The 17,671-nt window shown below is 41.8% G+C and overlaps 1 protein-coding gene across 1 annotated transcript; it reads left to right on the top strand.

Moving 5' to 3' along the window:
* Positions 1 to 7,910: 7,910 nt before the first annotated feature.
* Positions 7,911 to 17,171, top strand: HSPA13 (heat shock protein family A (Hsp70) member 13). Its single transcript, XM_069870233.1, has 5 exons — positions 7,911 to 7,993; positions 9,606 to 9,946; positions 10,867 to 11,080; positions 11,703 to 11,870; positions 13,408 to 17,171. The coding sequence occupies exons 1-5, from the start codon at positions 7,969 to 7,971 to the stop codon at positions 14,067 to 14,069; spliced, it is 1,410 nt and encodes a 469-aa protein (XP_069726334.1). The 5' UTR covers positions 7,911 to 7,968; the 3' UTR covers positions 14,070 to 17,171.
* Positions 17,172 to 17,671: the final 500 nt, after the last annotated feature.

Below are 17,671 nucleotides of genomic sequence, written 5' to 3'. Positions count from 1 at the left end.
TATTTCTCCTGTATACTTGGATTAGAAATAATTTGGGTCAGAGACTAGCTCTTCTATGAAAACAGGCATGGCATTGTTGCTCCTAGAGTACCACAACACTATTTATAAGAGATAATTGAAATAGATCTTTAGTGTCAGCGGAAAGATGTACTGTAAAGACCCAAAAGCTCTTACCCAGTGTACAAACCTTCTGATGTGCTCAAAATGATACCTAAAGGAATAGAACAAAGCAGATATTCTGAGACTTTAGCCTCAGTACCCCACAAAAAAAAAAAGCGGGACTTCCCTATCCACACACATTGTAAAACCTCTTTTCTTCTGCCTGGACAGCCCACTGTTAAAGCAACCATATTTGAGCGCATTCCTCTGTTTATCCTTTTGTTGTCATTTCTAATAGATAAAATTGACAATCCTGACTGACATCTTGTATGGATTTCATATACACAGCAAGAACACGAATGAGAAAATGGCTGCCTGGGAGACTGCTGGGACTCTTGCTCATTATCATTATCACTACCATGATTCATGCAGATGATGAGACTCCCAGCCATATCATCCTCCTTGTGCTCTAGGCTGCACTTTGCCACACCTTGTTGTCACTACTCCATTGTACAAGCAATCAGTTTTCCTATCACCCCCGAGTTACTGTGTATTGTTCTCCCCAGACACCAGAGATGAGCAGAAGGTGGACGTTGTGCTCCAGACATCAGCGCAAATCCAAGCCAAGACATGATTCAGCCCCGTTAACCTAGGCTGCCAGTGGCTGGGGAGAATTCAGCCAATCTCACAGCTGCTGTTCAGCTGTTGGCCTTGCAACATCTATGCAAAATGGCACTTTGGTAAAACAGGAAGATAAACTTTCAGTTACCAGACCAGTAAGTACCAAAGCTGCCTTGTCTCTTCAATAAAAAGTCTCTAGTTTTTTTTACTTCATATCATAGCAAACTGTATCAGCATGCAGACCAACTGAAATTCAAGTAGAAAAGTGGGAGAGAGACACAAAAATCTCATTTCTCTTCCAGACTGTTTTTCCTGGATGTCTACTGTTTGGGTTTTTTTATATTGTTATCACTGCAACTGCATTTATGAAAGAAGAAACAGTAATTTCATTGTTAATCTTAAAATGATTTCACAAGGGTTCAGTGAAATGAGTATGTTAAGGCAATTTAAATAAACTGTAATGAAAAATGAGGCACCATTTTCATGACTTATGCTTTTACAAGAATTTGGATAACAACTGCAAAAGGTTGATACACTTTATATGAATCTGCAGGTATCTGCGGAACACTGAAAGCTGTGCGGGGAAGCAACGCTGCACGGCAGAGACATCTGCTGGAAGATTCTTGCATTTGCCTCACACCTTATGTTTCAGCTCTTCGGGACGATGAATCTTCCCAGCAGCCTCAAGCTGCTCCTATTGGCTCCGTCTTGGGAGTGGGTTTCTGGCTAAAGAAGAATTCAATGCATACCTGCCTGGCTAGTAAGCCACTCAACGGGAAGCCAAAAGCCTTTAAGCTAGATGCTGGAATTTAAATGGAAAATTTTGCATCTAAATTGAAGGTTACACTTCTCTTCTAGCTGCCAGACATTGAACTGTCTGTCAGAAGAACACTGGGCACTGGTGAAATCCTTCCCTTGCCCAACTAGCATGAGAAGATCAACTTTTTAATTAGGGAAAGTAACCATCTGTGAAGTTCTCTATAATTTTGATGATCTGATTGCACTAGGAACCTATTTTACCCATGTCAGGAACATAAAGCAAGGTTTCAGATTTTAGCATCTAAATAAATTGCCTCCCTTCTAACAGAGACATTGACAACACTCTCCACCTAAGAAGTGGATCCAAATCCCTCACCTCCTTCCTCCTTCATGGTGGGAAAACACAGTTTGAGCATGCTGGAGTGTGAGGATCAAATAATGTTTTGACTGTACCCTGGGCCCATGTTTCAGCTTTGGATACTGCCTTGAAAATTAAGAAAGTGCAGAAAGCACGCAATGAGTAAACCCTGGAAAGAGGAAGGTCTGTTTTGTACAGCAGCAGAAAAAAAAGGATTTCTCCAGGTGGGGGATACAGCTGATACAAAGCATCCTACAAATGAAGAGAAGCAGTATTTGTTTCCATGCACACTGAATGCTTGAACTGTGTTTAGCACATCACAGGTCTATGGTTTGAGTGATACTCCCCAGTGTAGCAGGTTTTTTCCTGCAGACACCAGTTCACATCTGAAGGGAGATGGTTTTTAAAACCAGCCTCCACTCCTAGATTGTAAGAACAGCTCTCTCCCTCAAGCTACTTTCAGAGAAAACCATGTTTACCTTCCCCTATCAAAGCACCAGGGGAAAACAATAACCCTTGAAGGAAATTAATCCGCAAAAACCTTTTGAAATGTTATGAACAGCTTAACTACCAGAGTGAATAGATGCACTAATAAGGATAAACAAGCACTTGACCCAGACCCTCAGAGAGAGTTAACTGCATGCCCGCTTTCCACTCAAGTCAGCTGCAGGCGAGTGTTGAGGGCCCAGTGGGTGGTCGCCAAGGGCTGGTTGATGCTGCACAACCGGCACAGCCCAGGTAACAAAACCAGCAGATACCAGAAGCTGCTTCTCCGTCCTAGCAGCTCACAGCACCACAGCACCCTGCTTACCCTTGTTCAGCTACATTTAGTGAAGATTTATCACAGTGATGGGCTTTTTCAACAGAGTTGTATGGGTCTGAACTTGCACTGACCACCCTCAGGCGAGGATGTTCAACACGGTAGTACGTGCCTTGCCTGCCATTACAGGGAAGTGGCTAAAGCACATCATTTTGGGGGAAAAAAACAACAACAAAAAAAAACCCAACTAGTTTTTCAGCATCTGCCTCTAGCCATGTTTACATACTCCCCATGAGGCAGATTTCCCTTCCCAGCCAAATAAACTTCTCCCTCCATTGATCATTGAATATTTAATTATTCTGTGCAAAATCATCTGATTTTTTCCAGAAACAATGAATGTTCACTTCTGTTCCTAAACACCCTGCTCTTGGGGTAGCATCCCCCCCAATTAAGGGAAGAAAATAGAAACAGGTCTCACTCTCCTGAACGAGAGCTCTGTGAGAGTAGGTAAAAGAAGTTGATCCAGCAGACGCTCTGGTAATGCCCAGAAAACAAAGGCATGCTCACTAGGATTAGCTGTCAGTTTTGCAGATGCAAGAGAAGTCTGGCATCTCTGTGCAGAGTCCGGAAGTATCCATGAGCAGGTCCTTACAGAACATTGAGAAGATGTAAAGGAAAAAATTAGGCACTTCTGGACTTCATATGAGCATGGATGCTGAAAATCAAATGTTGCTTTCAAGGGACTACACGGTACCTCTGATGGCTCCAGCCTTCAAACTACACAAAAGCCAAAAAAAAGATATAGGTGGCTTCTGGAGAAGTTTCTGGCATGATATACCTTGGCTACAGGGCAGAAACATTGCTGAGATGCTCCCCTTGATTTGACTCCCAGGCAGGTTGCCTGCGCTGTACAGTTCTGCAGGGAACAGCCAGGCCTCCAGGGAGTTGGAATCACATTCAGGTGGGGAGGCCTTTACTGATATGCTGAATTCATTAAGCAGCTTTGCTTTGAAGAAATAGAATGGAAGCAATGTAAGAAAGGGCAGTTGAATTCTATTCTTCAGCATGTACAATATCAAGTGATCCCAACGTCTTTCAGAGTTTTAACCTCAAAGACAAAAAATGGGAGCCTGGCCTATGCTCTAGAAAAGGAAGAAATCTCTAAAATGAGGTTTTGTATCAATGTTTTTTAAAAAACATCCCCACGTACCTTCATTCCACAGTGTGACATTTCAGATGATACCCATGTATTAAAGCATTGAGCTGCTACTAAATGTCAAAATTATAAGCAAAATCCAGCTTAACTGTGTGCTCTATTTATGCTGCAGCTCGTTTTTCTGCTCACCATCCACTGACAGTTGCACAAAATACAAAATGCCTGCTCTTGAGTCATACAAGTGAAGAAAAATTGTAAACAATGATTACAAGTTTTTCTTCACTTAAATAACTGAAGAAGGAGCACAATTACAATGGCACCACTTCAGGAAACATGATTAAAATATCCAACTCTTATGTAGGGAAAATAAATTAGTTACATAAATAATTAGAAAACAATCAGATCATGAGACATTAAGAAGGCTGTGCGGCTTAACCTTCTCTTTCCTTACCAAGGAGCTTCCACCTTCTCATGCAGATAATAAACCACATCACTGTGCCAACCATAAATGGAGGATGCACGTATTTTTGCTATAAAATTAAAGTGGTGCTGCTTTTTGCATACAGAAGCAGCTTACAAGAAGTAAGCTCCTAAGAATTACTTTTGGGTTATGCATCTTTCCCTCACTTAGGAGAAACAAAGATGCTACATATGGTAACTGCAATAGAACTTAGCCCAAATTTTCTTCCACTATGCTATTTGTTACCAGCTATTAATTTATGAATATTTTTCTACTAAAAAACATATAACATCTAACAAGCCATTAGCAGAGTTCTAGAAGCCAGTATCACAGAAAATAAAGTAAGCTTAAAGAGAACGCATCCAGAGGTATGGAGTGACTCTCCAAACCCTTATAATCGAAAGTGTCAAGACAACTGTCAAGTAGGATTAAAGAATGTTGGCAACACGTGCCAGTTTAGTGCTGTCATTCAGGTAAGCACCCTCTTCAATTAGCTGTGTATGCTCTTCATTCTACTACCTCAGCTAATGTGAGGTGAGTTATCTTGTTTTAAGTGGATAACTTAATATGTTTTCCTGGAAAGTTTAGGCCACTGCATGATATGTTTTTGAGCATTACTTATTTATCTTAACATGTTCATCCTTATCTCTGATTGAAGTGTACAAAGTACTGTAGCATAACTAAGTGAAGCTTCAAAATGTTCCTTACTAAGAAGTGGTTGAAGACAAGAAGTTGAGCCTCTGAAGATCCTGGGTGTCTGCAGCTAATGCTGACTCCAGTGAGGGGTTGTGGATGCCTAAAAGCATGAAAGTCAAATTACAGATCAAGAACAGATTTTTTTTTTATAATAAAAGGAACACACACAAATGACTGAAAGGAGGTGGCTGACAATGGAGGTAGGTAGAGGAAATCAGAAACAGAATCCAAGGAACAGGTCGAGGGAAGTGATTCTGCCCCTCTACTCTGCTCTTGTAAGACCTCACCTGAGTACTGTGTTCAGGTCTGCCGTCCTCAGCACAGAAAGGACATGGATCAGTTAGAGTGAGCCCAAATGAAGGCCACAAAGATGATCAGAGGGGTGAAGCACCTCCTCTACAGGGACAAGACAAGTGAGTTGGTGTTGTTCAGCCTAGAGAAGAGAAGGTTCTGGAGACACCTTACAGCAATCTTTCAGTACTTAAAGGGGACCTACAGGCAATCTGGGGAGGGTCTCTTTATCAGAGAGTGCAGTGATAGGTTGAGGGCTAATGGTTTTAAGCTGAAAGAGGGTGGATTTAGACTAGATATTAAGAACAAAGTTTTTACTATGAGAGTGTTGAGGCATTGGAACAGGTTGTTCAGAGAAGTTATGGATGCCACATCCCTGGAGGTGTTCAATGCCAGGTTAGATGAGACTTTGAGCAATGTGGTCTGGTGGAAGGTGTCCCTGCCCATGGCAAGGGGGTTGGAACTGGATGATCTTTAAGGTCCCTTACAACCCAAACCATTCTATGATTCTATGATCAGAATCCATCTGTAAACCTAACTTAAACTGCATTAAGGAAACACCAGATTCTCACAATTAATTTCTGCCAGACAGAAACCTGATTTGCAAGAACTTGAAAATGTGTTACACCTTATGAGAGCAAAGCATAACAGAGGGAAAGCTGACAAGAAGAAAACTTATATTGTACTTCACATTGTATTTCCTGGACCAGTTTCTATTTCTGCTCCTCCAGTATGCATTTGAGGGGCAGGTTTCATCTGCATCCTCCTTACTTGTCCAAACATCAGGTAGGCAAGAAGGAAGTCTCTCCTCATCATTACTATAAAGAGGTAAAATTTACCATGGCTGTCTCACTATTGAACCATTGCATTCAAAGAACTCTGTTAAGTTGCAAAAATGCATCAGAGCACTTCAGGGACAGGAAATGAAATGTTTTCAAAAGTGGAAATGTTTCAAAAGTGGAAGTGTAACCTCAGCAGAAGAGACCCTGGTGCTCTCTCCAGTGACAGTGAGAGAGCAGATGAACATGAGAGCTCTGCATCAGCTTCATGTGTTGGATCAGAGCCCCTTCCCAGGCCCCAAACTGCCTGGTTCTGCCGCCGGAACAGGCATCAAGAGCAGAAGCCAGGCTCCTGGCCAGAGGTTTCTTTGTCTATGGCCAAGGCCACTTCACCGCAGTGTGGTGCTTTCCCAAAGAGCGCTGAACACAGCCGCCCCACTGTGCCAGGGCGGCAGCCACCACTTTGCTGCCAGCTTCTGCTGACATGGCAGCTGCCCACTCAGCTTGGCCAAGGCTCTGAAACACCAATGCTGATACAACATGTGGAATATTTCAAAGTGGAATACTTTGATTTAAGCTAAAGTACAGTTACACTTCATCTGAGCAGTTGTGGTTTTGCAAGTTAGACAGAATGTCCCTCTGATAGCATGTTTTCTTTACAATGGTGTTTTCTAGACATCTTTTTTCCTTGAAGATGATAATGTCATGTGTTCAGTATGCTCTGTGCTGAACACGTCTCTTTTGTAATCATCTGTGTACGGAGTTTCTACATCTCTTAAAAGCCAAGGTCAAGCAGAGAGCTGGAGCCAGTGCCAAATTAGCAAGAGTTTTGACTGTTGCAGAGTTTCATAACATTAAAATTAAGCCTTGGAAAGTAATGGAATACACATAAGATTTCTGGAAAAATTTATAGATATGCATCTAAATGGGAAATACATTCTATAACCAGCTTTTGCCTTGTTGCACTACAAAGATGATCAGAGGGCTCCCGTACAAGGACAGATTGAGAGAGTTGGGGCTGTTCAGCCTGGAGAAGGCTCTGAGGAGATCTTATGGCAGCCTTCCGGTACCTGAAGGGGGCTACAAGAAAGCTGAGGAGGGAGCTTTTACAAAGGCCTGTAGTGATAAGACTGGGGCAATGGCTTTAAACTGGAGAGGGTAAGATTTAGACTAGACTTCAAGAGGAATTTCTTCACCATGAGAGGGGTGAGGCACTGGCACAGGTTGCCCAGGGAAGCTGTGGCTGCCCCATCCCTGGGGGTGTTCAAGGCCAGGTTGGATGGGGCCTTGGGCAGCCTGGGCTGGCGGGAGGTGTCCCTGCCCATAGCAGGGGGCATGGAACTGGATGATCTTTAAGGTCCCTTCCAACCCAAACTATTCTGTGATTCTGTGAGTCTATAATTCTACGACTCTATGTTGCCCACGACAGATAAAGGGTGCTTGCTTTCTAAAACTCCAGAACGAGTCTTAGAGAGTTTTATTTGCCGGCATTTTCTGTGTCAGTGCTAGTCCCAATGATGACCAAGAGTCATCGACAGCTTGTTCAAGGGCCCAGCGGCTCTAACACGCAGCCGCGCTCTCTGCCGCCTCACGGCGGCCAGAGGCTGCTCAGCGTTCAGCGCTCGCCCCGCACGGCCCCGCTAAGGCACCGAGCCCAGCGCGGCCCCGCCCGCCACCGCTAGAAGGCGCGGGGGCACCGGCCGAACTACGTCTCCCGGCAGGCACCGCGACCAGCCCGCGCGCCGGGACCCCCCCTCCCTTTCTTCTTCCTGCTCTTCCGGGTGACCCGCCTCCTCTCAGCGCATTGGCAGGGGCGCGCGCCGCTGTGCCTCATAGGAGTTGTAGTCTTCTCACCAGCCAGCTGCCCAGGGAGTGCCCCAGGGATGGTGGGAGGTGCCGAACTACCGGTCCCGGCGTCCCGCGCGGCGCGGCGCGGCCCGGAAGGAGCCGTCAGCAGTTGGCGGGTGGCGCTGGAGCCGGCCGGCGGCCATGGCCGGGCAGATGGCGGTGCTGGGTAAGCGCGGGTGGCGGCCCGGGGGCCGCGCCGCTGCGGGGACGGGGCCTGAGGGGCAGCCGGGACGGCGGAGCGCTGGGGAGGCCCCGTCGCGTCGGGGAGGCCCCGTCGCGCCGATGGCGTTGTCTCCCCCGGTCCCGCGGTTGCGTGGCTTCGCCGGGGCTCTCGCGGCTTTCGTGCCCGCGTCACTGGCCCGGACTGTTTTTTTTTTCAGGGTAGCGCGGCTGACGGTGGCGGGTTCCCCTTGCTAGCGTGTTTTCTTTGGTTTAGACAGTGCTTTTCCAGACACCGTTCGTTCTTTGGTGACGATGACACCTCGTGTTCACTGATCTGTGCTGAACAGATGTGTCTGCTTCTATAATCACCCCTGTTTGCAGCCTTTCCCATTTCAAATCCGAGGTCAGGCAGAGGTTTGGCTCCAAAGCTCCAAGTCAGCAAAAGATTTGACTGTTGTGAAGTTCATAATAACATTAAAATTAGTCCTTGGAAAGCAATAGAGTGTGCATAAGATTTCTGGGAAAGTTTATCTGTCTGTAACTGGGAAATACATCCTGTCCCAGCTCTTGTCTCGCTTGGAGGAGGTGTTTTAGATTAGCATCTGCACGACTGATGGAGATCACTCCCTCATCTTGCCCAGACCTGATAATGGATGCTTGCTTTCTAAAACTCCAAAACGAGGCTTAGAGACTTTATTTGCCAGCATTTTGGTATCGTGCGCTTTTCAAAGCCAAAGTGCTTGGTGGCGTGTGGCTAAGGAATGCCTTGGTACATTTGTGGCCAACAGTAAACCTGCTCTTGCTCACCAGTTGGCTTGAAGCACGGTTGTGACCACCCTTCCCTTTTGGGTGAAGAGCTTATCTACTCCCCAAAAGTTGTTTAGATTTATTCTTGAGATTTTGTTTGTTTGCTGGTGCTTTTGTTTTCCTTCTCAAAAAGATTATTTTGTGTTAGAATCTGGGGTTTCTTGCTTTGCCTGTTGATTATATGCAAAATTTATAAAAAAGAAAAAACAAACAAGCAGCTCTGCACTGAAACTAATTACCCCTTGATTTCAAGGCACAGAAAAAATCTAGAGGTGTGGGAAGATGTTCTTTGGGAGGTGTGACTAAAATAAGAGTAGTTAGTATATTTTTTCATCTCCTTATTTTCACATTTCCAGTGAAGTTGGAGGAGGTGTTTGGATTGGAAGTTTGTCATTTCTCTGATTTTGTGCAGCTTCATTAACTAGACATCCCTTAGGGGTCATTCACAGGCAGTTCCCCCAAAAATATTAATTAACCTATATTTTTGCAATACCTTGCAGAGACAAAATGAGTTATTACAAGGTGGTTATATTTTTGGCTTTGCTATACTTCTGGGGTGCTTTTTAACCAGCTTAGTATTTAATGCCTAAGATTTTTGACTCTTCTAACCACTTTTTATATAATCAAGCAACCTAAACTTGCTGGTGACCTTTGAAGAAATGAAAAACTAATTAGGTAGCTGAACAGGCATAAGAATGTGAAAGACTGTTGCATGAGGTGTAAGGTATAATGCTGTGTGATTTGCATTGACTTCTAAGTTTGCAGCAGTAGATATCTAACCCTTTTTTTTAAAAAAACTTGTGTTTCAGGTTCGGCTATTCTGGCTCTTTTGTTAGCTGGCTATCTAGCGCAGCAATATTTACCGAATCCTACACCAAAAGTGATTGGAATTGACCTTGGCACAACTTACTGCTCTGTTGGTGTCTTTCTTCCTGGAACAGGGCAGGTGAAGGTTATTGCAGATGAAAATGGGCATAATAGCATACCAAGTATAGTCTCTTTCACAGACAAAGATGTGTATGTAGGATATGATGGCCTAGAACTGGCTGATTCAAATCCTCAGAATACTATATATGATGCAAAAAGATTCATTGGGAAAATCTTTACTTCAGAAGAACTGAAAAGTGAAAGTAGCAGGTATCCCTTTAAGGTAAGGAAGCATCTTCTTCAGTTTTCTCCAAGTTCCTTCTTCTGTAGGAGGCTTGAAACATGTAGCAGGTGACCAGGTTTTCTGACCTTGAGTTATTTGTCTAAGTCTGATATCCTGCAAACCATAAGAGGTATCCATAGAGGTGCGGAGGAAAACAAGTTGTGGAAGTCATACCTCTGTGTGAGAGCTGGTAGAGATTTTTTAGAGGATGTTGTCCCCTAGTTTGAAATGTGTTTCTGGGTAACCTTCCAGCCCCTTCCCTTAAGTATAAATTTCAACTTGAAATTTTAACTGTGTTTTGCTGAAACTTTACCTCTTCCTGAGACTGAAAAAAAGACAAGTGTTAAAGTCACCACTGCCGAGTGCATTTTTTTCCCTAGCGCTTTTCTAGTGCTTATTTGACCAGTAGCAGGTCTCAAAAGCTGCTTTTTAAAAGCAGTATTGCATTAATTTATCATGGGGCAGTATTTGCTGAAAAGAGACAAATTCTCAGCTACTGCCAACAGTCCTTGAACTCTGCTTGTTAAGTGAAGCTGATCCAGCACCAACATGCTTGCTTACTTTCAGAAAGAAGAATCTGTGGGAAACTATCGATAGCGTAAACCTAATTATTAAAAAGCATTACTTTGAATGCAATGTTGAAGTTGATTATGCAGTTGCTAGGTTAACTTCTTTTTGTTACTGTGTCTTTCCTGGGCCCAGTGGTTGTCGCTACTCTGGGTATATTCAGACCCCATAAGTGGCATGTTTTGCATAATACTCATAAGCAAGGAATAAAAGTGATTCAGAAAGTAACAAAAGCACACTTATATTTTTCCAGAATAAACAGACTATATGCAAGTAAAACATATGGCTGTAGCAGGGTGGGAGAGCATAAGAAAGAGACTTCTCGTTTGGGTTGTTTTGCGTTTTCTTCCTAGATTTTCAACAACAATGGATCAGCTGAATTTTCTGTGACAACTAATGAAACCTTTCGCATCACTCCAGAGCATATTGGCTCTCAGCTGCTACTGAAATTGAAGAGAATGGCAGAGGACTATCTCGGCATGCCCATTTCGAAGGCGGTCATCTCTGTGCCAGCAGAGTTTGATGAAAGGCAACGGAATTCTACCATTGACGCAGCTAACCTTGCAGGTGATGTCTCAATATTCCAGTGTTTTTCTGTGAAGCCTTAAAATTATTTTTAGGTGTATTTCAGTAGCAGTGAGGTCTTTGGGGAGGATATGGAAACAGTGGATCTGTGACGGAGAACCTTAGCATGGATTTTTTTTTTTTTTTTTATACAGGTCATTAACAGTCATGAGGAACAGCAGAGAACTCTTGGGTACTGATAGGTGCAGCTGACTAATGCAAACATAGATAACTAGAATAATTAAGTTTTACTTTGGGGAAAACAGTCTTTGTTGTAATCTCTATATAAATTGACTATACAGAGCACTCTTGGACAATAATTTAAGCAGAAATAGAGCATGTGAAATAGATCTTACCAAGATTTCTCTGGAAGAAACATGTTTGGTCAAATCATTGTTCATGACTTCACCCTGACACCGAAGTAGTATTACTTTAGGCTTAAATAAGGAAAAGAGTTCATTGAGTGTTATTGCTTAAAAAATTACTTCTTTTAGATCTGACCTTTTACTTAAGATAAGTTTAGTTCGAAAAAACCAACAACCTGTTGGTAAATATCATTATGATGCAAGAACTGCAGTTTTCTGAAGCGTTTCTGACTGTTCCTTGTCATCTTTTCTCTTTGTAGGGCTAGAAATTTTGCGAGTAATCAATGAACCCACAGCTGCAGCTATGGCTTATGGACTCCACAAAGCTGAAGTGTTTAATGTTCTGGTGGTAGATTTGGGTGGAGGAACTTTGGATGTGTCTCTGTTAAACAAGCAAGGCGGGATGTTTTTCACACGAGCTATGGCAGGTGAGGAAAAAGCTTTACTTTCTCAAGGAGTGGGTGAAAAAGAAAAGTGCACATAAAGTCACCGTTAGAAAGGCTTTTTAAAACATACCAGTCTTGTCACAAAGTGTTCTCAGCTGCCTTTCATGCAAAATTAGGTATGTGACCTGTTTGAATAATTAAGATAAATTCACAGTTTTGGCTGACTCAAAAGCATAAGTTGTAGTTTTGTTCTATCCATAGCTGTTAACTTTTGTGTCCACTGCTAAAGGTGCTGATGCGTATTACAATTGCTCTCACTGGAAGTTTGGGTGTTACAAAGCTTTCTGTTACCTTTGTCCAGTCTGGAAGCATTTGACAAATCACTGACTAGTACTTTAAAGCATCTTCTCCTTGTGTTTGTCTCCAGCTCAGTTGAGCAAGGTTTGGGAATGCATTAAACCCAGAAGTAAGTTTTGTGATACGTTTGTGCCAAAGTGATTCATCACATGGCAAAGAGTTCTGGGAGCAATGTTTGGTAAAACTGTAGTGAATACACAACTGCTTTTCAGATGACATGGATTCAGGCAGGTCTGAGTGGCAGTGCAGTCTGCGTTGCTTTCAATGAACAAGTTTTGATGTGAGCTGCTGCCAAGCCTAGTAATTACTAGAGGGGAACAGCAAGTAATATTCAGCAGCTTTATTCCGATTTATTTAGATGGAGGTCTGCTAAGAAAACTCTTGTTTTCGGTCAAAACAAAATGATGGAAACTTTGAGAGATTGTTCAACACAGATGAAAATCTGCAGCATACTTTTTGAACTCGTTTGAATGGCAACCATGAACAGTTGTTTGAAAGGTTTTAGAAACATCATGCAAGAATAACCTTTCAGTAGACATTGGTTATAAATTATACTCTTTCCCCCCCCCCTTTTTTCTGAAGGCTAGTGTAAGATATACCTGTTACTCTAGAGCTTGGTGTTTACTGCTTGCATTTTATCGCTTCCACATTTGATGGTACATACATATACTTCAGCAGCATGTAGTTTTTCATGTGGATGCATGAAAATGTTGAATAACTTGAAACTGCTAAAACAATGATCTCTATAAAGCTGTGCAGTAGAAGTGGAAAGAGAAAAATCCCTTCTGGGCAGAGAGGGATATTTGTAACTGGGAATTTTAGCTGGAAAAACAATTGCTGTGAGAGATTGCACTTCAGTTACAGGGTTCCAGTTAGAAATTTATTATTAGGTATGTTCTTCTGTAGAAAATACTTCTATTAGTTAACAACCTCTACTTTTTTTCTGTTACGGTGTAGCAGAACAGTTCCAGGGAAGAAATCATGGGAGGGATAAATTCTAAAACAGTTGCTAAATTAAAAACTGGAAATCGCTATTCATTACTCATTCTTCAGTGGACAGAAGTTATTTCTGTTTTCAAAGATCTGTAAGCCCTTGTGCTATGCTTATGGTCTTAGTATTCATTGTTCTGGCCCTTGAGAACCACCTACCAGTAAGAGAGAAGTGTGCTGCTTTCTGGAGCTTTGAAGGTGATGTCTGATGCCTTCTTTTCTCATGTTTCAGGTAACAACAAACTTGGAGGACAGGATTTTAATCAGAGGTTGATGCTGTATTTATATGATCAGCTTCGTGAAATGTATGGTTCTCTGCCAACAAGAAAAGAAGAAATACATCGCCTCAGGCAGGCTGTGGAAGCAGTTAAATTAAATTTAACTGTTCACGAGGCAGCTACGCTGAGGGTGCCATTGACTATGCCAGAAAGGAAGCTTTCGAAAGAACGTCCAGGAAGTGAGGTAAAAACAAACACTGTGCTAAAAGGCAAGCCTTCACAAAACACAAAGGATCTTGGAGACACTTCAGAAATAGAGGACAACTTTGTCAAAGTTGTGTTTGAAACAGAAATCTCTAGGAAGCTATTTGAGATGTTGAATGAGGACCTTTTTGAGAAGATTCTTGTACCCATTGAAGAAGTGTTGAAGGATGGCCACCTACACAAAGCAGAAGTGGATGAAATTGTGTTAGTTGGAGGCTCCACCCGAATCCCTAAGATTCGAGAAGTTATTCAGGATTTCTTTGGAAAGGAACCTAACACCTCTGTAGATCCTGATCTAGCAGTTGTAATGGGTGTAGCTATCCAAGCAGGAATTGTTGGTGGGTCCTGGCCTCTCCAGGTCAGTGCTATAGAACTTCCTAATAAGCATTTACAGAAGACTAATTTTAACTGAGAAGGGACTCTTCCCCATTGCATTCCATCTCTCCGAAAGCAGACTCTTATGATGTGTACTTACCTGACTGGCAGTGGAGCATAATCTTAGCTACATTATATTCATTTTTTATTGATTCCAGTTATGTGTTATTGGATGCCTAACTGTATTAAAGCCAGCTGTTACTTTAATGGTACAAGAGGGTTTTGAATTTCTGAAGTGCCCTGTATTTGTTTGTAGGTTGGATATTGGATGAAAATGGTAGTGATGACACATTCCGTTTCTTGCTAAATTTTATTAGCAAGTCTTGAAAAGAGGTGTGTTTAAAATATAAAGGCAGTGTGACCAAAGGTTAGAGGTAATGTGGTACGATACTGTAGGTATTCCCAGGTCCAATATGTATACTTTGAAAGAATATGAAGCAGTGTTAATGCACATAGCGCTAGCAGTGTTGAGCTTAAACTTATTTATTAAATTGAGTCATTTGAGCGTTTAAGCACCTTTCTAAAAGGCATGTTGCAGCTTGAATGAGGCTTACGCATTCACTTGATTCTTCTGCTGTTCATAACAGCATAATTGTATTACTGAGGCTATATGGCAAACAGTCTCATATTTTAGCAGAATCATATTAATGTGTGTCTCCAATGGTTTACTTCCTGATCTAGTTTTGATGGTTAACGTACAGGTGCTGTTTCATACCACTGATGTTCTCCATAGAGAGCAAGAGTGTATCACCAATAATTTATACCTCCCCCGCCTTATTTGAAAACTGCTATAATTTTTAAGTATCTTAAAGCCACACCTGTGTATCTTCCCTTGAATTTGACCAACACACACATTTCACTGTTGCACATCTATAAGTGTGTGATGTCTTTCTCTGAGAATCCCAACCCGTACTGCTTTCACGGAGAAAGTTTGAGATGGAAGGGGCTGCCTGGGAGAAGTCTAGTTCCTGTAGTCCTAGTAAATGAAAATTCATCGCATTCTTTTGTACTTTTGAGTTGTATCTCTGGGTTAAGTTTTGTCATATTCCTGCTCTTAAACTGAACATAGATCAGAGATAGTAGCTATTCTTTTGGGAAGGAAGCAGCGTGTGAAACTCAGGATTTGAGGCAGCACTTCTTAGGACTCAGGACTATTTTAGGCGTATGGTTTGTTACCCAGCTATCTATCAAATGCATGAGCAGAAAAAAATAATGATCTGAAAAAGAAAATTTATGATGATTCTGCTCCCTTTGGAGAGTTAGATCAGTATTAAAGGCCAGTTAAATTCTTATCTGTGTAGAATTTTCTACAATGAAACTGCTTCACTCAGCTAAGACTGGCTTTCGCATCTATCAGCCCAGTCTTAATCAGGTGAGCTGTAGTAACAGGTGGTGCTCCAGAATAATTCTGTTTGTATTAAGCTTGCCAACATAAAGTGTGGGGCTTAGATTTATTGTTTAACCTATGACTGTATTACAATAGTCTTCTTATTCTCTTGGCAGCAGGCCTCATTTATGGCACTGCCGTAGATCAGTTGTGCTGATTCGGCTTTTTGCATAGTTATTGTCTGAACAAATCTTTGAAGTAATCCAATTAAAAACCTCTTAAATTGAATCATAGTTGCACACAACCATTCCACCAGCATTGTTTAGCTTCACAGCGGATCCCCAAATATTACTAACAACTATTTAATTTCACTGAGTTGAAAACCGAAGTGTTATTTTTTTTTTTATTCAAGGTCTGTTTTCTCTGTGAAGTGACCGTGTCCCTAAGTCTGTATGGAACTTCCAGTAACGTGTTAATGTGCTCAGAAGAAAATGTTGCACAATTATAAAGAGTGACTGGTTTAGGGACTAAGGTGACTGTAACTAAAATTCCTGTGTTGAAAGAAGTGCCTCTTTAGTGAAATCATGGATGCTTGCCAATATACAGTACAGTTCTCATATGCTGTTGCCATCTGGGGCCTTTGCTTTGCAGGTATAAATGTGTGCATTTAATTTAGCATATGTTCCAATGTCTTTGGAGTCATTGTGGCCTTTCCTTTTGCCCTGCTGTAAATTCATGTTAAAGTCTACTGGAGTTACAGTAGGTCTTCAGTTGTCATTTTTTTTTAATGCACTGTGTAAAATGAGGACCTGTATAAAAGCAGAACCACATTGCAGTGGAGTTAAAACTATTAAAAGCTTCTTGCAATTTTGGAAAAAATGAGATAGGAGTGTGGGATTAACTTTAAACCGTTAAACTTTTAATGCAAACAAATCAAGTATTTTTTTTTTTCTTTTGCATGCTGCTTTACTCTGGAGGCATTAAATCTCCTCTGTTAATCTGGGAATTGGAAAGATCAGTTGTTTACTTGTAAAAAAAAAATCACAAAAGGAGTATTTATTTAGACTTCTATACAGATATATATATTTTTTTTTAGTAAAGAAGTTACGATACATTGAATATTCACAATGCATCCTTATTTATTAAATAACCGTGGTATGATTTCTGCAGTCAGATTATTTATTTTGTATCTTTTGATTTTAGTACTGTATTTTGGCACAAACCATTGAATTTTAAAGACGAATCCACTGTACTAAGTGGGTGTTTCCAAGTATGCACAAATATTGCTTACCGAAAGTCTCTTAAAACAAATAGATATTTGAAGACTGAAATCTTTCTACAAGCAGTGCTTGAAATCTGAGTATGGTGTTAGGTGTGCAACAAGATAAACCTTGTTTTGTGAGTTGAAATTCTCAAAGTATGAGATGCCTCACCAATTGCGTGTTCCTGAATTGTTTCCAAGTGCAGATGATTAAATGCATTTTTATAAATCACCTTTTAGAATGTTTTTAATAAAAGCAATTTCTGTCCCTTGGATAAGTCTTGTTTCAGTTTCTCGAAGGAATACTGTAACAGCATTATTTCCCCATCTACCTCAAATTCTTTTAGAGGTTAGAGGATGAGGTTGTAATTCCTCAGCTTGTCAAGGGGTTGCTATACCCTGGAGTGACAGATCTCTGGGATGTGGCACAGAGGAATGTTACAAACTGAGGCAGGAAGGGAAAGCTCTTTCTTGTCAAGCTGCAGTTTGGGGTGAAAGAACAGAACTGAGAAGAAAAGTGCAGGTTGGTACAAGAAAAAACAAGGGATGACTGGGAGGAAGAAGCGCTAACAGGGAGGGAAGAACTAACAAGGAGGGAAACCCTGGTCAAAGGGGCTAACAAAGAATTCTTTGCTTCTGCTGGGCCAGGTACTGCTTTCACCCCCCTTCTATGTTTATGTTACTTGTGCTCTGCCTGGTGGATCGCAGTGTGGGTGAGGAACAGGCCCTCATGTTGGGCAGCAGCTGCAGGATGGATGTGGGGAATGGCTTCTGGCATATGCAGAGTGATGGCTGGGAACAGGTTCATGCAGAATGTGATGTTTGAAAAGTTGCAGGTAGAGAAGCTTGGCCCAGTAGGCTCTAAAGTGTCCTTTGGTGTTTCCAGAGGGTTTATACATCTATGTCGTCTTAGGATTTAGGCTAGGAAATGTGAGCCTGAATGGTGATGATGTTCCATAAATGAATCTTTTAGCTTGCAGTTTAAACCCAATCCAGAATTTTCAGAATTTGCAGTTTTTCCTGTGATACTGCCAGGGAAGCATAGAGCAAG

This window comes from Phaenicophaeus curvirostris, chromosome 1 (assembly GCF_032191515.1).
Source record: "Phaenicophaeus curvirostris isolate KB17595 chromosome 1, BPBGC_Pcur_1.0, whole genome shotgun sequence".
NCBI lineage: Eukaryota > Metazoa > Chordata > Aves > Cuculiformes > Cuculidae > Phaenicophaeus > Phaenicophaeus curvirostris.
This window is presented reverse-complemented; position numbering and strand designations above follow the sequence as displayed.

Coding starts and splice junctions, on each gene's coding strand:
- HSPA13 (XM_069870233.1), top strand. CDS start 7,969: ATGGCCGGGCAGATGGCGGTGCTGG. Junction 7,994..9,605: donor CGGGCAGATGGCGGTGCTGG/GTAAGCGCGGGT, acceptor CTTGTGTTTCAG/GTTCGGCTATTCTGGCTCTT. Junction 9,947..10,866: donor GTAGCAGGTATCCCTTTAAG/GTAAGGAAGCAT, acceptor TTTTCTTCCTAG/ATTTTCAACAACAATGGATC.